At 33.6% G+C, this 22,876-nt stretch overlaps 1 protein-coding gene across 4 annotated transcripts in view; it reads right to left on the reverse strand.

Annotated features, from left to right (window-relative positions):
• Window positions 1-636: 636 nt before the first annotated feature.
• The window catches only part of LIFR (LIF receptor subunit alpha), an 88,774-nt gene continuing 66,534 nt past the window's right edge, over window positions 637-22,876 (reverse strand). For all 4 annotated transcript variants that reach the window (XM_007487434.3, XM_007487433.3, XM_056824562.1 and 1 more), the window contains 7 exons: window positions 19,366-19,545; window positions 17,444-17,545; window positions 16,496-16,663; window positions 12,265-12,432; window positions 11,003-11,096; window positions 9,397-9,475; window positions 637-8,689 (listed from right to left, as the gene is read on the reverse strand). In XM_007487434.3, coding sequence (XP_007487496.1) covers window positions 8,063-8,689; window positions 9,397-9,475; window positions 11,003-11,096; window positions 12,265-12,432; window positions 16,496-16,663; window positions 17,444-17,545; window positions 19,366-19,545 — 1,418 coding nt within the window. In that variant the 3' untranslated portion in view covers window positions 637-8,062. The remainder of the gene's footprint in view (window positions 8,690-9,396; window positions 9,476-11,002; window positions 11,097-12,264; window positions 12,433-16,495; window positions 16,664-17,443; window positions 17,546-19,365; window positions 19,546-22,876) is intronic.

Below are 22,876 nucleotides of genomic sequence, written 5' to 3' on the forward strand. Positions count from 1 at the left end.
AAGTATTATTCCTTTTTTTTTTTTTTAACAGAAAAGGACACCCTTTGCAAACTGGCTTCTGATCTCAGCACTGGACTGAAAATGTTCACTCCAAACTGTTGTCTTAACTGCCCAATCTTATGGTCTTTTCTCAGCCCTAATTCTTTTCCACCTGTCTGCTTCATTTGACACACAATGAAACTCTCTTTCTGGATACTCTGGATTTTTGTGACACTACTCTCTCCTAAATGCTTTTCCTGTCATCTTTGCTGGCTTATTGATTACATGATGCCCTTATCTGAAGATATTACTGGATTCTTTCCTGGCTTCTTGTCTCTGCTCCTCTACCCTCTCTCATTATCTCATTAGCACCCAAGGGTTTAAATAGCTTAAAATCTGTTTGCAGATGACTTTCAGAATCTGTGACGAGCCCCTCAGTTTTTCTTCGAAGTGTCAATCCCAAATCAGCAGTCAACTGGACATTTCAAACTGGATGCCCCCAAAACATCTTAAAAATTCAGCATTGTCTAAGACCATACTCATCTTTCCACCTAACCTAATCCATTCCGCCCTTCCCTATTCCCCCATCTCTACACCAAATCAGCCAGGAGTCAATTAAAAAAAAAACAACATATAAGCAAAAAATGTCCAAACCTGTTAGAGTGTAAGAAAATATATTTATTTATTTTCATGGCAATACTATGGCAAAACTGTTAAATACATGCATATTTTAAAAACAGACATAAGCAACACTTCAAGAGTTTACAGCCAAGCAACTAATTTTTACATTTATGATGTCTTAGTAATACATTAGTTAATAGTCTATGCCTTTGCTGTAATCATTTTTTCCAACATGATACTAAATGTCACTTTTAAAGTACACATTATTTCCAAATGCTTGCCTCCTAATCAGTCTGATTCTCCTACCTTAATTTGGTATGGTATAACAATACAGTACTAGGGGAAATATCCCTACATTTGTTACTGATAGAAAACAATAGATACAATTTCAAATTTCCACGTAATGGGTTTTCCATGGGTTTATTTCACGGCTTTCAGATTGTGATTCACTTTGATCCATATTGTTTGCATCATTATTTTTTTAATAATTCTGATTTCTTAAAGAGGTTTCTTTTATTATTATACATACTTTTAGGTATTGCATATATTCCACATGTGAGCAGATTTAAAGGTAAATCTTTAGGGGTTAGTTATTACATGAAATATAAACGGTATAGTTTTGAAGCTTATGTTTTTCTCCCAACCTTCTCTCAACTTGTACTCAGAACATCTTTACAGAACAAATTAGTAAACATGATTTATTAATATATATAGCAAACTGAAAATGCTTAACATACTTAACATTCCCTTTAAAAAAGAAAACACATATTCTACATACAACCTTATAAAAGACACAAAAACAAACCTGTTCACAGTATGTACGTATTTAGTAAACAGCAATTCAGTATAATGCAATTTTGTAAGTGAGAAAGGGGGTCAATTTCCTAGATTTATGAGGACACATGACTTGTGATTGTTTAAAGAGAGAGAAAATAAATTAAGGCAAGTATTTTTTGATGTTCCTTTTCCAGGAATGGGAAGGATGCCATAAGATAGATAAGCATACTAAAATACAGCAGTTGAATATTTTGAAATATCCACTCCAGCTTGGGGTTGCATTATTAAATATATTCCTTTAAAAATTTTAAGGAAGCAAATTAGACATATTTTACTTTGAATCAAATATATGATTAATTTTTTAAAATTCACACTATTTTTCTTTTAAAATAAATCATAGGCTACAAGATATTAGAGATGGAAAGTAGTCTCTCTTTTCAAAAAAGTACATTGAATAGACTTTTTATGTTTTCCTTCAACTGCATTATTCTTAGTGCTATTCACATTTCTGGCATTTATATTTGTGGGAATAAAGTTAAAAAAGAACTAATGGTTTGTGCTATTTTAAGAACACGAGTAAAGTACAGGATATCTATCATCAAATTGGGGGAAACTACTGGTAGGGAAGGAAGCATCTATGAAAATATAAAAAAATAAACTCTATAAAAACTAGTACTCAGTGTTCTTTTTCAATGTTGACGGCAAAATCATGAACATAGTCACTTAAAAAAAAAACCAGATCAGCAATGATTCCACACAATAAACATACTGTTTCACTTCTCCAACAAGCCAGTGGCAATGTGTTTTACTACACTGGAATAGCTTAACCTTTTAAACCACCTGGAATGCTCAGCAAATAGAACAGTGATCTAAAAATTAGGGGTTACCCATTTTTAAAATGGTATGCATTTTTTGAAGAAGTGCATATGGCATTTGTGCAATATGTAATGAAATTCAAAGAAGATTTGGTGAGAATGAAACTAACCACTTTATCAACATCCTTTTCATTGATGTGTACTATATTAAGTTTAAATTATTTGGGTTCTGATTTTTTAAAATAGAAATCAATGTGATTAACTCAATTAACTTTGTCTCTTTAACATCAATTTGTTGAAAAGATAGTCTTTTCAGTAATGAAAAGGATGAAAATTATCACTCCATATTTGGTTGATATTTATTCAATTGTGATTTATTTTTCTAAGAACGGTGCAATGTGTTTCACCTAGGCACTTTCACAGTTAAAAATAAAACAAAACTATTTCAGAGGGTTCTTGTAAGACCACAACTATGAACTCACCAAAATGTTAGATAGTCAGAATTTGACCTGCATAGATAAATTTTAAGTTTTGAACATCTAAATTACAAATTTTATGATTTCAAATGTAGGAAAGAAATTATTCAAGTGATCCAAAGGATGCAATGGAAACATACATGGTGAGCATAATAAACAGATTACTGTATGTTATCAATGACAGCATGCCCATAAAAAGCAGCATGAGACATTATCATGGAGAGAAATGACCAGAACAACAGGGGCAAATCATATATCAAAAAGGAGACAAATCCATAGCCCAAATGATGCCCTGGTATGCAAGAGACACTGAGAGAACAACACAAAAGTCTTTGGCATATTGGACAGATACGATATGAAGGATTAATGGGAAAACAGCAACAAAAATGGGACACACAGGAAAAGCACATAAGGAACTACCATAATCAGTATTAATTCACACCAATTAATGACAAAGCATAGAGAAAAATTACCACTATTGGTCTTATGATCAAACTCTGCTCTAAACACAGTAGATTCTGTTATAACACAACTCAATGTTATCACATGGGTTCACATATAATCTTGGTTAAATCGAGTATCCTGAAACACAGTTACATGTAAAGAAGCCCAATGTCATAATGCTGTAAAGTGAATGTTGATTTGAATTTCCTCAGTAATAGCATTTTTTAAGTTTTGCTCTATTAATTAATTATTAATTATTTTTGGCAACTATGACTATAAATAAAAACAGGGTAACCAAATAAAATGTTCATGATTACTATTTAAATATGGTACAGCCATAGAGCTAGAGATATGAATAAGCCAACTTTAAAAATAATTTCAGAAAATATTCTAAGATTGTCAGAATGTATGAAACTGGATGTTAAAATATAAAATAAATTTTGATGGCAATTTAATATTGGCTCACTAATGTGACAGAAAACACCTGTTTGAGTTATATATATTTGAGGAAATATCTTACACAATTGAATAGGTTTCTATATTAAGAAATCACAGCCCATGTTAATATGCACTGGTTAATACTTTCCCAAACTGTTTTCTGGTTACAGTAAGTATATGTGGTTAAGTTGTGTGCACACACTGTGGCAAAAAGAAACATTCAAAATATACACAGGGTACAGATATAGACACAACAATTCTAGTGGCATTTATGCTTGATCATATCTCAAAATGATGATACAGTCTTTTTATATAAAACAAATTAGGCTCAGAACAAAAAGCAACAATATAAAGTTTTGTTTGTTTCTTTGCTTTTAGTGCTTCAAAGTCAGAGAAATAAAAGGGCCAAAGATGAAGACCTTCCCCTCCTCCTTCCAGGAGATTTAGAATTACCCCTCAGAGGCTTCCCTTTTTTGGGGACAGGGACAGGTAATTAGGGATCCACATTAGTTGAGAATAGTTTCTGGGTAATCTAGATTTAGCACACAACCACTCATTCATAGTCTGGAAGATCTCTGGAGTATGGGGTCAGATTAGTTATACAGGGTCATTTCTTTAATTGATGTGTGACAAAGGAACACTAGGTTACTCTAGATCTTAATGTACTCTAATTTTAATGGTTACCCCAACTGGAAAAACTTGCTCTAGATCAAGGTTCAATTATCTATATTTATTAGGCATCTATGTGCCCAGCATTTCTGTAGCTGGAGGAACAAGCATCATTAGCCTGGCTCTTCTCTCCTAGACTGATGCTCAATGCTGTAGTTCTACAGCAATAAAGTCCCCCTCCCCCCCAAACCAAAAGTTATCTAAATTCAAATATGGCTCAAAATAGAAAGCAGCAGTGATTGATTCAGAGTTTTAAAGAAAGGACAAATAATGAAATATCTAATTTGAAGCAAATGTTTTAAGGACATGGATGGATATCCCCCACCGTCGGCAACAATACCAAACCTTCAGAAACTGACTAAAAAAAACCCACCTGAGTATGAATAGTTTGAGAATTCTAGTCATATATTTTTAATTGTATGTTTTTTAAATTAATAAACTATTTCTCTCCCTATTTTAGTTTCTAATTTGCAGAAACCAAAAGCATATCATATAATAGTGTTATACAATTGAAAAGCTATTGATTGTTCTCATTTCAAAGAAAGTGCCATGTTCAACACATTCAAAGATAATTTTAATTTTTTAACAGGTGAAATATTCTACATAATACAAAATGAGTTTTATCCATAGCTGTGATTTCATCAGTAAAGAAGTTTCCCAGCAATTAAATTCTCTTTACCAAAGCACATCAGCAACTGTTCTAGTCTTTAGCCTTAATTAATTTAACTCCATGATTTGCCTGGAGCCATACAGCCAATATATATCAGAGGACAGACTAGAGCCCACTGACACTGAGGTCAGGCCTTTCTTTTCACTATGCTATGCTATCTTTCTGAAACATATAAATGACAAAATTTGATAGCCTGGTTGTATTTTTTTATATGGATGGTATGTAATTACCAATTTAAATTCATCTAATATGGCAGTGTACAAAAAGTTGTAGGATTTGGAGTCATGAAAGTATACTCTGTGACACTGGACAAATCACTTACTCTTTGCCTCAGCTTTGTCAACTGTAGAAATATTCAGGATAATAACAGCACCTTTCTCCCAGGATTGTTGTGAGAACCAAATGAAATAATATTTATAAAGCATTTTTCAAACATGGAAGCATTATGAAAATGCTAAATATTCCTAATAAGTCACTTGACCCTGGTGTGCAAAGGAGGCTTGTTTGAAAATGTAAAATTTAAGCAAAAATTCCAGAAATGTTCTAATGCTTTAAAAATGTTTCAAAGTATGGTACTATTCAACTAACAAGGGTATAAAACCTATTATAGTTACATTTTTCTTATCTGAATTGACTTTATAAATAAGTAGTAAGGAATTATCCACCAGTGTGACCTAATAAACTATTTAAAGTTTGACTGCCCCCAAACTCATTTAACATCCTGCACCACATCACTGCCTACCTGGCCTAAAATTTTCAACTTTAGTATAACTTCTTTGGTTTGGACGAGGAATAGAGGGCAATGTCCTCAGGTGACCACTGTTACAATGTATGCCTATTTCTTTAAAGACAGAGAGAAATTTGGGGATATATTTTTCTCCCTATTAGCTCAGATTAGTTGATTGGCATCTTGAATATTGATAGTTTGGCCCTGAAGAAAAAAGACTTTTCCATTGACTATTATTTGTGAAAGTGGGAATCATAGCAAGAGACAGTTGGGGAATCACTGGATACTTGCTGGGGAGAGCAGTACTTAAGATGATGAGGTATAGAGAGTTTAGAAGCTTAATGGGGAGGAAGGCACAAGTGAAAAGATAGGAAGAGGAAGAGAGGGAAAGGGGCAAGGAGAGAGAGAGAGAGAAGAAGAGAGCACTAAAAAGAGGATACGAAAAAAGATAAATATCACCTACTTTACAATTTTGTTTAGGGTTGGCCCTGGGGATTGAAAACTGCATATGAGCAAAGTTTAAACATGCTACAAATATATTTAGTATATCTTACTCTGCATTTTCTTCCCTAGTCTCATATTGTGTCTTAAAGATTAGCTGAAATGTATCAGTTAAAATACGGGTTTTAAAACATGATCTCTAAATAAAATTTGCTTCTACTTGTCTTCTCCCTTTCAAGGGTCCAAGTATACAAACAGAATGGTTCTCTGATAGTAAACAAAAAAAAAATAACTTGACTTATTCAGTTTTCATATGATTTTAAGTGTTCTTGCCATAACTATTAAGAGTTTAAAAAAAGGGGGCAGCTCAGTAGCTCAGTGGATTGAGAGCCAGGTCTAGAGATGGGAGGTCCTGGGTTCAAATCTGGCCTCAGACACTTCCCAGCTGGGAAGACCCTGGGGCAAGTCACTTTACCCCATTGCCTAGCCCTTACCACTACTCTTCTGCCTTGGAGCCAATACATAGTATTGACTCCAAGACGGAAGGTAAGGGTTAAAAAAAAGAGTAAAAAAAAACACATAGGACCTGAAGGCAGATTTTAAAAAAAACACTTCGTAATTTTTAGTTTGACATGAAACTTTTTCTGGAGTCATTTTCCAGAATTAACAGTTGTTTCTGAAAAAAAAACAACAACAACTTGGAGGTTTAAATGATTCCCTATGTTATAAGGGCACTCAAGCTTTTATGGGTGATAAAAGCAACTCTTTACTTCTATGCTTAACAGAACTAAATCAAATAGAATTTGAAGTTTTTTCATGGCATTTGCTATAAAATCGCTAAGTGATTATTTTAAGGCAAAAAAAAACCAATCTTTACATTTTCACCAAAAACAATAAGTGTTCTACCAAGGAGGTGGTTCTGATGGTTTAAGAAAAGTAACTGTTAGACCACAATTGGGAAATAGATCCTCTACCATATTAAATATAATTAATTCATGGCTCACTACTTAAAGAGAAAAATTCATGGAATTATTTCTACATGGAAAATTAATGCCAATTGTTGCTACCTGTGGTAGTGATTGGTTTGGCTAGATCTTGCTGAAAAGAAATGTTAAATAGGAAATTAGTGCAATCGATGCTAAAGCATTATATGTAAGTGTGTGCTTTGTTCACACATTTATAAAACTGGCACTTTCACAAAATAAATGTCAAAAGTCTGGGCTTGTTTATATGCAATATCCTAGCACTATAAACTATTCAGCATATACATTAGGGCACCTTGTTACAAGAAGGAGTTAAAAATTTGTGGGGAAAAGAATGTTCTAAAGCCATATTCAGAAATGTGGCATAAGTCAGTGTTATACTCTTTTTCCAAGTTTGTGCCCCTGAGTCAACAATTTGATAACCATTACATATAGCAGACATAGAGATCTAGTTATTGAACAAAATTAAAGTAGCTGCTGTTATGTTTTTTAAAACTATATTAATTGCAGAGAAAAAATGGTCTTATGTGAATTGATCTGTGCTTGGTTTTTGTCTGGATTTGAACAAATTTCAGTCAAGTGATCTTCTCAGTTAATTGGAACATCTGTACATTTTTCCCCCTGCCTACAATTTCAAACATTCTCATTGGGATTCAGTGATGTGTAAATAATCAGTGAAAGGATATACAACCGTTTGGGTCTTTTCTAAAGTATTAAGCAATAATTAATTTGAAAATGCTACTTGAAGGTAGAGTAAGTGAGGCTTCTTTGGCTGGAATCACAAAGAGGTCCAAACTCAGTATCTTGGATCACATGAATTGAATTACTCAGTTGCTATACTTTGGCTTTTAGGTTACAGTAAAACAATATTAACACTTTCAGTGTAACTTACATGTGGTAAAATTCCTCTCACTAAAAATACTCCACTGGAAGGCCTCCTAGAAACCAGTGCTGCTGTGATTACAACCCCAGGAGTCAGAGCTTATTGAGATGGCAGACTGATGCAACCCATGACGCTATTGCTAATCATTTGGTTTGTTTTGAAAAAAATTTGTAAATGACCATCCTCCATTGGAAGATTTAGGAGATTCTTCATCCTTTGGAGGAATCAAAAACTGCCGAGAATTAATGGAACACGGGCTTCCAAAGGACACAACTTCACTGTTGCTGTCTATAGACCGAGGAGAGTCTGGAGAGTCTAAGTTCCAGGCATTTACATTTGCCTGAGGTCTGTAACCTGCAGTTTTTTCTAAGTCATCTGCTACAATTATGTTCTCTACAGTAGAAGTAACTGGCAAATGCATTTGTGGCTTATAGCCTGCTCCACCAACAGAGTTGTTTTCTAGTTCTTCCTCTGGTTTTGCCTGAGGTTGATACATTGATTGAATATCAATATAAATGACTTGTGAAGAGCCACCAGCTTCCTCCCCTCCAGCATTTGCTATCTCCTCCTCAATGATTGGTGGACAGTAGGAGACAACCACATGATTTTCAGGCTCAGCATCAGACCCTTCTTCAGGAACAACAGCTACCGGGGATTTGATTTCTGTATCCTCCTCTATTTTAGGAGCTGCTGATCTCGTTTCCACCACTTCTACATTATTAGGAGTGCAAGGATTCATTTCCAGTGTTTTTAGAGCACTGCTTCCCTAGAAAGGGAAAAACAACACTCCATGAGAACAGAAGACTCAAACTATTGTCACACAAAGAAAACAAGATATGTTTGCTCATTTTCCAACTGTAACCTAATCACTAAAAACTTAATATTTTCTGCCATATACTTTAACAAAATTGCCAGTCCCCCCCCCCCCCCCATCTACTTTTTGCTTGTTTTTGGTTCGACTCTTCAGTTCTATTTGATTCTTCGTGATCCCATTTGGGATTTTCTTGGCAGACACACACTGGAGTGGCTTGCTATTTCCTTCTCTAGTGTATTAAGGCAAACAGAGGCAAGTGACTAGCCTAGGGTCAAACAGCTAGTGTCTGAGACATATTTGAACTCAAGTCTTCCTAACTAGCCCCAGCACTCTTTCCACTGAGCCACCTCGCACTGTTTCTTATCAATTATAAATAAAACAGTGAAGGGGGGGAAGAGTACATTAGAGTACAAAGAAATCTTTTAACTCCCACAAGTTGAGGTGACTATATATATGTATATACGTGTGTGTGTGTGTGTGTGTGTGTGTGTGTGTGTGTGTGTGTGTGTGTAATGTAACATTTTAGGTATAAAATTTTCAAGTTGATATATAAATTTGGTTCCTCTTTCTCCTAAACTTTATAATAAAATAATGAGAAGGAAGCCACTATATTAAGGATAAACTAGAAAACAATCCATTTAAAAACAGACAAATTTTACCTCACAGACGCTTTTATGAAACTGCAATGCTTTACTATTTTCTGGATTTGGAATATCAGGATAGAAGGTTTCTTTAATCCTTAAAAAAATAAAGGATGGATGATTAAAGAATAAGATTTTATAAAGACTACAAGTCTATCAATAAGCAAATTAGATAACAGAAGTTAATATTTTATCTTCAATTTTATTTTTCTTCATATGAACTATTTTAAGTAATAGAATATTCATCTATAGTAGTAGTATAGTATAGTATAGTATAGTATAGTATAGTATAGTATAGTATAGTATAGTATAGTATAGTAGTGCCTGTATTTTTTCCTGGAAATTCAATAATATATCATCCATAGGATAATTATGGAGTCCCCAAATTGTAAGTATAATGCATACTATAAACACAGAACTCCAGATCGCACCAAGTTAGAGGAGAAAAACTTTTAAATACAGAAAGGTGACAATTGTACTGTACTCTGCCCATTTCAGACTTGGAGAACCTGATAGAGCTGGAGAGTATCCAGAAGGCAACTAGGATAATGAAGGACCTAGAGAGGTCTTTATGTATGCACTGGATTAGGTGGCTGCTGAAATCACTAATGCTCAAATTCTATGAAATTTAAATGAGCCAGCTCAGGAATTAGCTGTTACTGAAGATCTTTGATAGGAGGCTAGAAAGGAAGACCACTTTTCAGGGATATTGTAGAGAAAATGTGTACTTTCAAGCACTGGGAGGAGGGAAGGGTTAGACTAGAGGACCTCTGAGAGTGTCTTCTAATTCAGATTCAGCATAACATTACATTGTATTTATATAGAGTGAATTATGTTCTGTAATGGGTCATATTAGAGAGAGGCTTCAACATATAAGCTATGATTTCAGGAAAGGGTATCTTTTATATTAACATGAAAGATTGAAAAAGATGTCAGAATAAAACCAAAATGATGAATGGAGAAAATGAAATTTGTTATCAGTTAAAAAGAAAACACCATCACATTAAATTTGAAATTTCACATTAAGTTTTCAAATTCCAAGAATCCTAGATAGCATGGCATAGTAGAAAATGCCCTGGGTTTAAATCCTTGCTCTTTACTAGCTAGATATTCATGTATAAATCACAGCCTTTGAGATTCAGTTTTCTTATCTGCAAAACAGGGATAATACTCACTGTGACTAATTAAAAAGATTATGAGAATTGTTATTTTTAAAGTGCTTTGCAAACATTAAAAATGTTATCTAAATAACAGCTCCAAGCTTCACTATGTTATTTACTTCTCCTTTTAGCCTAGCATTTACTAATACTAAAAAACAATGATTGTTTAATTAACAGTGGAGGTTATGTAATTAAATTAAATAATCTAAAAATTTTATAACATTCCCCTTATAAGTACTATTTTTGTCTATTTGATCAGTTATGCAAGCATACTAAATTTAAAGGTTCCTTCTAGCTGTAAGTTCTATGATTCTATACCATTATTTGATTGCATTAATATAAAGATTTTACTCAATTTTATAATGGTAATTTGTAAACCAAACTCATAAAGAATCAATACTACCTCTAAGTACAAAACATCATTATATATATATATATATATATATATATGCATATATGATTACCATTCTCTTTTACGATAACAAAGAATACTGGTCACCACTCCAACAAAGATAGCCACTGCCACAGGGATGAGAATGGCAATAATTAATCCCTCAGCTGAAAAGAAAATATTACAGATTATTAGTTGCCCTTTTTATTAGTCCAAAATACAAACAGAAAATTTATGATGAAGGAACAAATTAGAAGTGGAAAATGAAATTATCCTGAAATACTGCTATCTTATCTGACATTACAAAATTAAATATAATTTCTACTTATTAAATTTTGGGATGATTACAGTCATAATAGTTCTCTAATTAGGTATTGTAGGTAAGCCCCCGTAGGAAGTAGAGATCAATTTAGTGTTCATCTAAAAGTGGCACCATAGAGTAGAAAAATATATGGTTGATCACATGGTTTGATGGGTATATGATTGGGGATGTTGACTTTGAATGATGACTCTATTGCAAATATTAATGATATGGAAATGGGTTTTGATCAATGATACATGTAAAATCCAGTGGAATTGCTCCTCGGTTCCAGGAGGGAGGAGGGGAGAGAAAGAACATGAATTATGAAACCATGGAAAAATATTCCAAATTAATCAATAAAACATTTAAAAATTAAAACAAAATAAAATAAAAGTGGCACCATGATATATTGAAGGCTAGTTCAACCCACCCACGGTGCCACCCTTCACTTTCTAATCTTTTTCTCAAAGAATTACTTGTTCCTTTCTCTTTTTTTTGGACTTGAGAGCAGAGGGCAAAGAATCTGACAGAACAGGTTTAGGTGAATCAATGCTTTAGCCTATAATGTTATTAATGTTAACATGCAATTAAAAATACTAAGCATCAACTGAAATTTTTTGGTTCTGTTCTTTAAAGCAAAAGTTTTAAACTCACTGACTTGCCATCCCAGAGTGGGCAAAACCAGAATAAAATGAAATTGGTAGGGGGCAGCTGGGTGACTGAGAGCCAGGTCCAGAGATGGGAGGTCCTGGGTTCAAATTTGGTCTTAGATACTTCCTAGCTGTATGACCCTGGGCAAGTCACTTAACCCCCACTGCCCAGCCCTTACCACTCTTCTGCCTTAGAAACAAAAGAAAAGGTATTTTCTTACCATAATGCCCCATCACAAATTAGACTGTACACTTGAAATTGTCCCCCCCAAAGCATTTCAGAGCCATATTAAGGGATTTCTATGATTACATTTCAAGATTTACTAGTAATATCACATAAATCAGTACTGAAAACATTTCTATTAATAAAAATATTTAACTTACAATTTTCCTTTGTAACCACATACATGGCCTTTCCTGGACCCACTCCACCATCTGTGTAAGCTTGCAAGAGCAGATGGTAACCTGTTTTTCCTTGAAGATCAACAATTCTCAACGTCTTCTGTGTTATGTCAGTAATATTCTTAACTTTTACATCAGAACGCCTTGTTTCTGAAACAAATATATCAATGATTCAAAATAATTTTATGTGAAATGTTTTTAAAATGGCAATATGAACTGGAAGAAATGTTCTATTGATAATACTTTAATCAATATTAAAAATCTGACATCTGATCTGGATGGGCATTTTCATAACTATTGTGTTATTACTTTATCCTCTTATCAATTCTCAGGGATTCAATTATTATTTCTATATTGATTATTCTAAAATCCAAGAGACATCTTAAATTCAACAAGTTTAAAACCTAACTTATTATCTTTCTCCTTAAAACTTCCCCCTCTCCTACTTTTTCTATTACTGATAAAGGTAATACCAATCACCCAGTCCATCAGGTTCACAAGCTAGGAGTCATCTGGAATTCTTTGTTGGCTCTTGCCTCTATATTGAATCTGTTGATTTCACCTTTATAGCATCCTTTGAATATACCCTGCTTCTCTCTTTTCTGCCACTGTCACACCTCTAGTACAGGCCCTCATCACCTCACATTTGAACTACTGCTATAGCCTGCTGGTGGGTGTGCCTGCCTCAAGCCTCTCCCCACTCCAATCTAGGCTTCATTCAGCCAAAGTGATTTTCCTAAAGCACAGGTCCAACCAGTAGCTCCAGTGGTTCTCTATCACCTCTAGGATTAAATAAAACCCTCTGCTTGACATTCAAAATATTTCATAATCCAGCCCATTCCTACCTTTCCAGTAATCTCACTCTTTTTCAGGTACCCTTCAATCCAGGGTCACTGGTCTCCTTGTTTTTCCACGAACAAGACATTCCATTCTCTTGATTCGGAATATTTTGTTTGGTCTTCTTTATGACTGGAATGCTCTCCCCGCCTCATCTCTACATCCCTGGCTTTCTCTGTCCCAATTAAAATCTCATCTTTACAGTTAGTCTTTCTCAGTCTCTCAATTCCAATGCCTTCCTTCTCTTAATTATTTGCTAGTTATATCTTGTACATAGTTTGCATATATATATATATATATACATATATAAGTATATGTATATATATATATAGTAGTAGTTGTTGTTGCCTCTCAATAAGACTGATACCTTCTTGAGGGCAAGGAACATCCTTTGTCTTTTGTTTGTTTTGATCCTCCAGCACTTGGCACAGTGCTTGGCATGCAGTAGATATTTAATAAACATCTGACCATTAACAACCTCTTTGGAAGGAGATTAATCCCAGGGATTCAATGGATTGGCAATAAAATGCAATCCAACTCTTCATTTCATAGTCTCTCAAAGTTTTGCTAAAGTACTCCTTTTGTAGAACTAGTAAATCTTATTAGTTTCTTCTGTACATGTGTATATGTATATATCTATCAATATCATTCCTAACCTCACAATAGGTGGAAGATTATGAAGAGAGGGGAAATTATTTATTATTTCTTTTCACAAATGAGAGAATTGAAACAAAAGACATAGGGCTATTATATAAATTAAATGCCAAAGAAATGAGAGCTTCTAGATTGCTAATGTGCTCAAAGTTTAGAACAAATTCTGCTAAACATTAATGGCACCTGGGCATATATTCACTGATTACTTCAAAAATATTTTAAATCAACAAACAGGATGAAAAGAAAAAATTACTAAAGACCTACATATCAGAAAAATGAAATGCTGGACTTAGAAAAATTATCTAATATCATGAAACTAATTTTCAAGATACAGCATTGAAAACAACAAATATTAAGTATTATCATCAGTGCTAAAACTGAAGTTATTCCACATATATTTACCAAGACCAACACCCTTATTTTAGAGTTAAGGAAACTAAGGCAGAGAGAGACTAAATAATTTGCCCAAGATCACAAAGCTAGTATCTGTGCCAAGATTTGAATTCATCTCTCTCCAGATATATAATCCTCCTGACACTCCCAGGGAAAATAGTCATACCAATAGTAAACCCAATTCTCAGGCTGCATTTTATAGCGACAAAAAAGCACTTACCTCTTTCCCTGCTTTTTAAAAAAATAATAATTTTTTCAGATTATTCATTGATACAATTTTTAATATTCATTTTTTGATATTTTGCAATCTGTATTCTTTCTCTCCCTCTCACCTCTCCTGCCTCCCCAAGAAGACGGGTAATGTACATATCTTATATTGCTAGTCAATATATATGAGATCACACCTCCCTTCCGCCTTACTTTTCACATCTGTAAAATTAGAGGATTAGATGAGATGTACTCTAAGCTATATTTTTCAGCTCTCACTCTTATGATCCTATGGACTAAGGCTGGGTTTTGATCTAAAATTTTTATTCTATTTTTTAATTTAAATTTCTTTATTCTCAACTTCATTAAATTCTCAATTGTAAATAAACATGAGCACTATAGTACCCAAGGAACAAAAAAAGGATTGTGTATGAAATCATTAATTTATGTTATATATTTTAAGGGTATATTAAATTTAACATGGTAATAACAAAACTGCCCTATTATAAACTTTTTCTTTGTTGAACATTTAAAAATGACTTCTGTCATTAGTTTACCCTTCTCTACTTCCCCTCACCCAGGTCTCCACTGTAACAAATATACATCAGTTTTTCCACTATAAGCTGACATCTTCCTCGTAATTGTTTTCTTCTAGTTATCAGGAAATAATTTTTATTAATAGCTAATTTAATCAATTTTGTGTCTTCATTCAAACTTTTAAGCTTCACTTATATAAACAATTGAATATATGCAATGTTGTAAAGTGCTTCAATCCTCTGACTCCCTGGAAAACATTTCTTTCAAGATTTTTTGTTCCTAATTTAAAATACTTTCTCTATCCTGGAAGTGAGACTTTTTTAAAAAAAAAAGTAGAATCATCCCTGTAATGTAGTAATTTGAGGGCAATTATTCTAGGTCCAGTAATTTAAAAGAAACCTCTGAGAAACATTCAGTGTTAACAAGGAAGTCCCTTCATCCTTCTATAGTTATCTAGGCATCAAACAATTAACCAAAAAGCATTTAAGCTGCTCTATGCCATGCACTGTGCTAGGGACTTTCGATACAAAGACAAAAATAAAAAGAGTAATTGTCCTCAAAAAGCTTACACTCTTTTGGCATTTGGGAAGATTCTAACTGCCTGTGTCAACTGTGTTACTTTTTCTACTCGAACTACCATCTCTAGTCCATGCTATATTCCCACTACTCTGTCCAGCTCCCACAAATTTACAAGCCTTCACCCAATCCCTCCTCATCAATGTAATCAAGTCACTATGGGAAAAAAATCCCAAATGTGTGAGTAAACGCATGCGCACACGCACACATACCTTAGTAAATGTGAAATGAAAATGGGGGCCAGGAAACACTCTCAGAAGGAGAATTTCCCTTTTCTCTCACATTCCCTCCTCTATGTATAACCCTGACTAATAGTGAAATCAAGAATTAAATAGGAGTCCAGTAGGAGATGGACAACCAATTTTTAAAAATTACTTTTAAGTTCATTAACTTAAACAAAAGTCTATGAAATGTACAAGGTTTTAAATGAATTCTTTAGACACTGAACAACTCAAGGGCAGAAACTGTCTTTTGCTTTTCTTTGTAACCCCAGGGGTTGACACAATGCCTGTCACATAGGTTTCATCTTATGTAAAATCAGATTGGTTAGACTGGGTGAACTGCTAGTTCCTCCTTTCAGCTTTTAATCTAAGATCCTATGACCATAATCCTAAAGTTTCTTGATTCCTAGAGGCTTGCTAAATCACTACTATAATCATATCAATTCAAATAATCAATCAACAAGCATTTATTTAGTACCTACAAAATGCTATCTGATCAGGTAACAGGATGATACCTCCTCTATAAGCATTAAACTTTCACAGTAGTTAATTTGGAAAATGCTTCACATCCTCTTTTAATATACATTAAAACATAAATAATCATAATCACAAGAATCACTTTGAGTCCTTTCTTAGTGATACCAACCAATTTTAGAATATCATTATCTATAACAATATTACAGATTTTCAGGTTATATATATATATATATATATATATATATATATATATATTGTACACAAGGAAACTCATAGGAAATCCTGAGTATAAAAATTGGGAAACAATTTACCTGATTCCAAACCTTGAATTTTAGAAGTGCCTTTCTCTCCTTTTTCAAAGTAAAATAAATATCCTCTTAAAAATCCTCTAAGGTCTTCTACAGGAATGTCTTCCCATTTTACTAATATTGAATCTGCAGACGTATCTTCCACAGTAAAATTTGGTGCAACATTTGGAGCTGTAGAAAGAAATTATCAATGACTAAAGGGCATTTTATTAAGACAGGTTTCTACCAGGTAATTTTGAGTCAAAGTTCATAAAACTTCATCACAACCTTATAAAGAAATTCAACAAATATACTTATTCCATTTACAGTGAAACCAATTTTAAAAAATCATACTGAGAAAAAGTCCTCTTTCCTGAAAAAGTAGTACTTGATTCCATAATATATTATATCATTTTAATGTCTTTGAATTGAATATTTCAATTTTCAAAATACAGGTCTTAATTGAATATTCATCACAATTTTTTAATATAGCAATTTTGTGGAATTTAGTCATGGCGAGGTTTTATTTTATTTTAAAATCTAAAAATTCCTATTGTGGAACATAATTGTAATGGAATATTATTCAATCATAGGGAATGATTAATAAGAAGAGTTTAAAGGAGCATGGGAAACATATATAATAAATACAACAATGTAAATGACAAGGAAAAAAACAAAGCAAAAATGAATGCTGTATAATTAAATAACCTAGCTTAGCTTCCAAATGACAAAAATATGCATCTCTCTCCCTTCTTTACATAGGTGAAGAAGATTATGGGTGTGGAATATTATATAAACTGTCAGATTTGATTAATGCATTGGTTAGTTTTGTTAACCTGACTTTTTTCTTTCTTTTTTTATTCTTTATTATAAAGCATGGCCTCCTGGATAGGGAAGGAGGATAAATTTGAAAATGAACATATAAAAACAAAATATGCAAGCAAAATTTTTAAAAGAAATCTAATAACTTACCCAACTCTTCTGTATATCCAACAATTGAACGTAATAATTGATATTTCTGATTTTTGCAGCCATAGAGGAAAAAATTATAGCGTGTTCCAGATTGAAAATTATCTATTAAAAAATACTGCATTCAGTAAATTTACAAAACAATTCTCTATCAGAAATAGATCTACTTAAGAAATGGAAATTTGCAACAAATTTTACAAATAAGACTATCCTTCAGAAACTAGATTAAAGACATTTTATTCTATCTGTTCAAAAGAAATAAAAATCAGTCCTACCTGAAAAGCCATTACTTCTAGAACTATATTAAAATGTTTAATGCAAAACAGTGTTTGAAACATATTAAAATTAACTTGGAAATCTGATGATAGAAACAACTACAGTGACCAAAATGACCAGACATATTAGGTCCCAGATTTAAAATTCTTTAAACTTAAGATCAAACTATTGGACTCTTAAGATCAGTTTATTAGTTTAATGGAAGACTATGCTCCCATCTCCAACCCCTAGGCCTCTCTGAAAAATCCTTTGCTACAACCAAAGGGACTATTTTTGACTCTTAGCAGAATGGGAAATACTACTGCTATTGACATTCTCTTTTAAAGGTAGCACTAAATCTCAGCCAAATGAATTTCCAACTTCCAAGGGCCAGTTCAAATTTCATCTCCACTATGAAGCCTTCTTTGACAACTACAGACTACCTTATATTCCCTCTGAAATCCTGTGGCAGATGGTTATCAAAGATGTTCTTTATTTTGTTTCATGTGTGCTAGGTTAGTTTCTTCATTTAGGATATTCCTTCTCCAAAACAAAATTTGAAAAACTGAAAGTTTAGGTTTCATTCAATTCTTTAAGAGTAAGTAGAAATTATTCAACTTTTTAAAAGAAGGGAGCTTTTTGGCATTCTACAGAGGGAGAGGCATTAATGTGCCACCACTATCATCTTTCTGGAGCTTCATGCTCATCTATTTCTTTACTGGTTTACATATAGATTTTGGGAGTCTATTTTAACTATCTTTATTTTATTCCAATAAGAAATTTACACATACATTTCCCAAAGTTATATGATTCATGTTGTCTCCCTCCTTTCTTTACGCCTCCCTCCCAGAGTTGACAAGCAATTCTACTGGGCTATACATGTATTATCACTCAAAACATATTTCCATATTATTCATTTTTGTAAGAATAATCTTATTAAAATCAAAGCCCCAAATCATATACCCCAATAAACAAGTGATAAATAATATGCTTTCATTTGCATTTTTACTCTAACAGTTTTTCTCTAGAGTAAATAGCATTCTTTTTCATAGGTGGGAGTGTATTTTAGCAGAAAAGGTATAAATGCTATTTAGCAGAGAAGAGGAAAATCTATGAGGATAGAGTTGTCCAGAAAGACAGCAACAAAAGGTTGTCAGGGGATGAGAATCAAAGTGTAATTCCCCTGCTGCCTCTTCTCTTATATACCTTATATTCTGATCAATGTGTATTTATACAGTCATACTGGGGTTTATATTATTGGATCCCTAATTTGAAAACTTGCTTCATTTCTAAACATCTTTTTCTATTTTCTATCCCTCTATATCCTTCTACTTATTTATTTGGCGTTCACTTCAGCTATCATCCATTGTTTCTAAAAGTGCTATTATACATCTTCAATGACCCTAAATTTTATGTAAAAGTACAGTAAATAAGAATGATTTAAATATTTTAGAAACACTTGTAAATAATTACATCATAGTAAAAAAAGTGTTAAATTTTCTTTTTTAACTCATTAACTGAGCAAAGGTCTACATACACAAAATCAATTTACATGAAATTAACTAAACAATTATTCATCTAGGTTTCATTCTCATATATGTACATTCTAAATTGAAAACTGTGATACTACTAATTTTTAAAGAATTTTAGTTGAGAAAAATTGCTTTTACCATATTCTATGAGAGCTCCGGTACTATTTGCAGGGAATTTTTTCCAGTCAATGAGACAGGGTTCAGATCGAGTTGAGTTACACCATTTTATAACATAGTCACAAGTCATGTTGAGATCATAATTCCAGTGAAATAATATGCCATTTCCTATTCCAACAACCTGTTCCATTTTGAGGTCTTCTGCAAAAGGGTGAGTTAAAAAGAGACATTATTGGCTTTAAAACAGTAATGCAGGACAGATACTACAAAAACAGATTTTAGAGGCAGTACAAATTGCTTCATGCAATGAAATTTTGTTAAATTAAATTAGTTCCAACTAAGTAACTGGAGTTTGGAAATATTTTTGTTTTGATATGACTTGTTATAAAAAAGCCCAAAATATTTGACAAAGGGATCATAGCAAAGGCTGCAATTGTTTAAATCACATCCTTAGGTGGCTAAAAATTTCAGTGACTTTTAGATCTGTCATGAAAAAGAAATAGTTTGTGGCTTCTTCCTGAACCCCATAATATAATAGTATACTGTCAAGTTAATGAATTCTGGTTTTGAAGGAATGAGTTAAAGTCAAACCAGATGAAATTGAAGGCAAGAGGGGGAACAGGGGGCAGGGATCAAGTGGGACTCAGAAAACTCGTTATTAAAATGAGGGACTTAAACAGCTTAAAGTACAGGAGTCTGCTATTTTATAAATGAGCCATTTCCCCAATAATGACTTCATTTTTAAGCCAACAAATAAAAACCTATATAATTCATAATATGCTTCTAAACCAAAACAAAAATCTTTCCTAATTGGTAGTGTGTGAATTACTTGGGATATGCAATAATTTGGATATTGTTTCATTTTGTGTCAGCAATGATCATCCAAATAGGAGCTTAATTTTGGATATTTGGAGTTGAAAATGTCTATGGAACATCCAGTTTCATATGTCCAAATGACAGTTGGAGATATAAAGCTGCAAGTCAGTTGAGAGGTTATGACTAGTGAATAGACCTGATAATCATCTGTGTTCAGATGATAATTCAGTATGTGAGAACTGAGGAAAAGGAGAAAGCCCAGTTCAGAGGCTTAGGGGATGCCCACTGTTAATGAGCACAATGGTAAAGGAAAAGACTTAAGTAGGATATTGGCTACACAACAATCTTATGACAATATTGTACTAGACCAAGAAAGAACAGTTTAAAATTGAGAGTCAGGGTGGGAAGTTAATTGGACATAAAGAACTGATTATTACTATGTTTGATTTTGTTTTCCCTCCCATACAGTACCCTTCCCCTGTGAAACTGAGATTAACTTCACCTTACTTATTCTTTAGAATTTTAGTCACCAGGAATGTATATACTCCCACTTAAGAATTAAGTGTGGGGGAGGAAGGGCTATGATCCACATGTGCTAGCAAATGACAAATCAGAAACAACTGACTGACCCCTTGGGCAAACCAAAGCCAAGTTTAAGCCACCACTGGTACACCTTAAGGTGGAAGGAATGGACAGGAAGTGACACAAGGAACTGCCTTTAAATTTTGTGGTCACTTCCTGTAAGGATTTTTTTGCCTTGGAACTTGACCTTGGAGGAGCTCAGGCTTGAGATCTCATACTGCTTCCCTTTGGACTGTCACATGGTGAGTGAAAAGGTTGCCTCTCTTTTCTTGGCTTTTCTGGAGGCATTAGCCTCTGGAGAGGTCCATCCTCTTGGAGGAGTCCTCAAGTGTCTGGAAGCCTCACTAAATTTAATCCTCTGGGCACTTCCTTGCTGGGCCTCTGAATTCCTGCCTGGTTCAGACCAGGCCAGAGCAGCTATATCTCTTTTTTTCTCTCTCATTTCCTTAATTTCTTCCCTCTGTTTATAAATAAACTACCATAAAAGCCATTCTAACTTGTGTAATTAATTGGGATTTAGTATCCCTGGCGACCAACTCTCAAATATTCAGTCCAACCATAATTTTTACCCCAAACACTCCCCAAATTGAATCAATGAAAAGAGGTTTTATGAAGGAATATGTAGAATCAGCAATACTAGATGTCTTTAAGAAGAAAATAAGTATCCATTCTGGATGATTCATTTTTACTTAATATCTGTGCTAAACTAGGATGATTTCTCTTCTAGCTCTATTTATCTATCTATCTACTAAGTCCTTTATAAGATACAAAATCATGATACAAAACATGGTCCTGTATTTCAGAAAGTTTATAATAAATGAGAAGACAAATTGTAAATAATACTAAGAAAAGAAAACTACTAAATATATAATCCCTGACAGAAGCTAATTTAAACAGTTACTCACATATTTGTTATCTTTGCCAAGTCAAAATTACTATCTCACTTTATGTGTTCTCCTGGTGATCTTTCCCTGGTTTATATTTCTATCCTTCTCCTATGCGATTTTTATTTATCTCTTTGATCCACTTTGCTTTGTCCAATCCTGCTTAACTTTCCTTCTACACGCACAAGCCAAAGAACAAAATAAAACTCTGACTGAAGAAAAATGACTGCTTCTAAAGAAATAGAAAGTCCATAAATGCTCAGTTAGGAAAGAATATGAAATATTATCAACTCTTTTCAGTTTTTGTAATCTTTGAATTTATTATCCCCATACTATTTCCAGACAAGGCTATGATAATTTGTTTCTCTTGGTAATGGTCCTATTGGATTGAGGTGAATGGAGAATGGATCGTTTCTGAAATGGATTTAGGGATCCCAATGTCATGACTAACTAGGAGAAAAGAGAGGAGTTAGTTCTATTAGAAGAGTAAAAGCAATATTTTGACTAAATTTTCAGATCAGAGAATCTAGATCATGTGAACAATTCAGAATAAAGTTGATTATAATTCATTTTAATGGGGGAGAGGAGAAGCAAATAACATATATCCTTTACCATTATCTTTAAAAAATTAAAAAATTATAATAAATCAAGGAAGCAAGCTCTATATTAGATATGTGGTATGAAGATGGGATTGACTCTCCCCTTGCCAAATTTTGAATTAATCAACCAAGGCTTGAACACCCCTACTTGGCACTAGGTGGGTGAGTATGAAAGCCACTTAGAGAGCTCCAACCTTTCAACTCAATCAGTCAGAAACTTGTGAATCTTTTAGTTTACACCCTCATAGAACAAGAGGTGGAACCTACAAACACTGTCCCCCTGAGCAGTGCTATGCAAATTAAAAGACTGCAATTGGTTCCTGTAAATGGAGGAAGGGACTGGAAGTAATGTAAAAAAAAAGGACTATAAAAGATGATGAACATCCTGTGCAAGAGGCCTTCGTCCTGAATTTTTGGGTTGGAGGATCTTCTCCTTCGGGACTTCACCTTGGGAATTCAATTTTTGGCTTCACTTAGACCTGGGACTCTGGATCTTGGACTGCTTATGGTAAGACAGCTCCCTGGATCTTCTCCTGGTGAGTGAAAAGCTGACCTTCCTTTCCAGGCTTCTGGAGAGATTAGTTCTGGAGAAGCTTCCCCTTCTTGGAGGAGGAGGAGGCCATATGGATTGAACCCTTGCTTAATTCACCA

Source organism: Monodelphis domestica, chromosome 3, assembly GCF_027887165.1.
Source record: "Monodelphis domestica isolate mMonDom1 chromosome 3, mMonDom1.pri, whole genome shotgun sequence".
NCBI classification, from domain to species: domain Eukaryota; kingdom Metazoa; phylum Chordata; class Mammalia; order Didelphimorphia; family Didelphidae; genus Monodelphis; species Monodelphis domestica.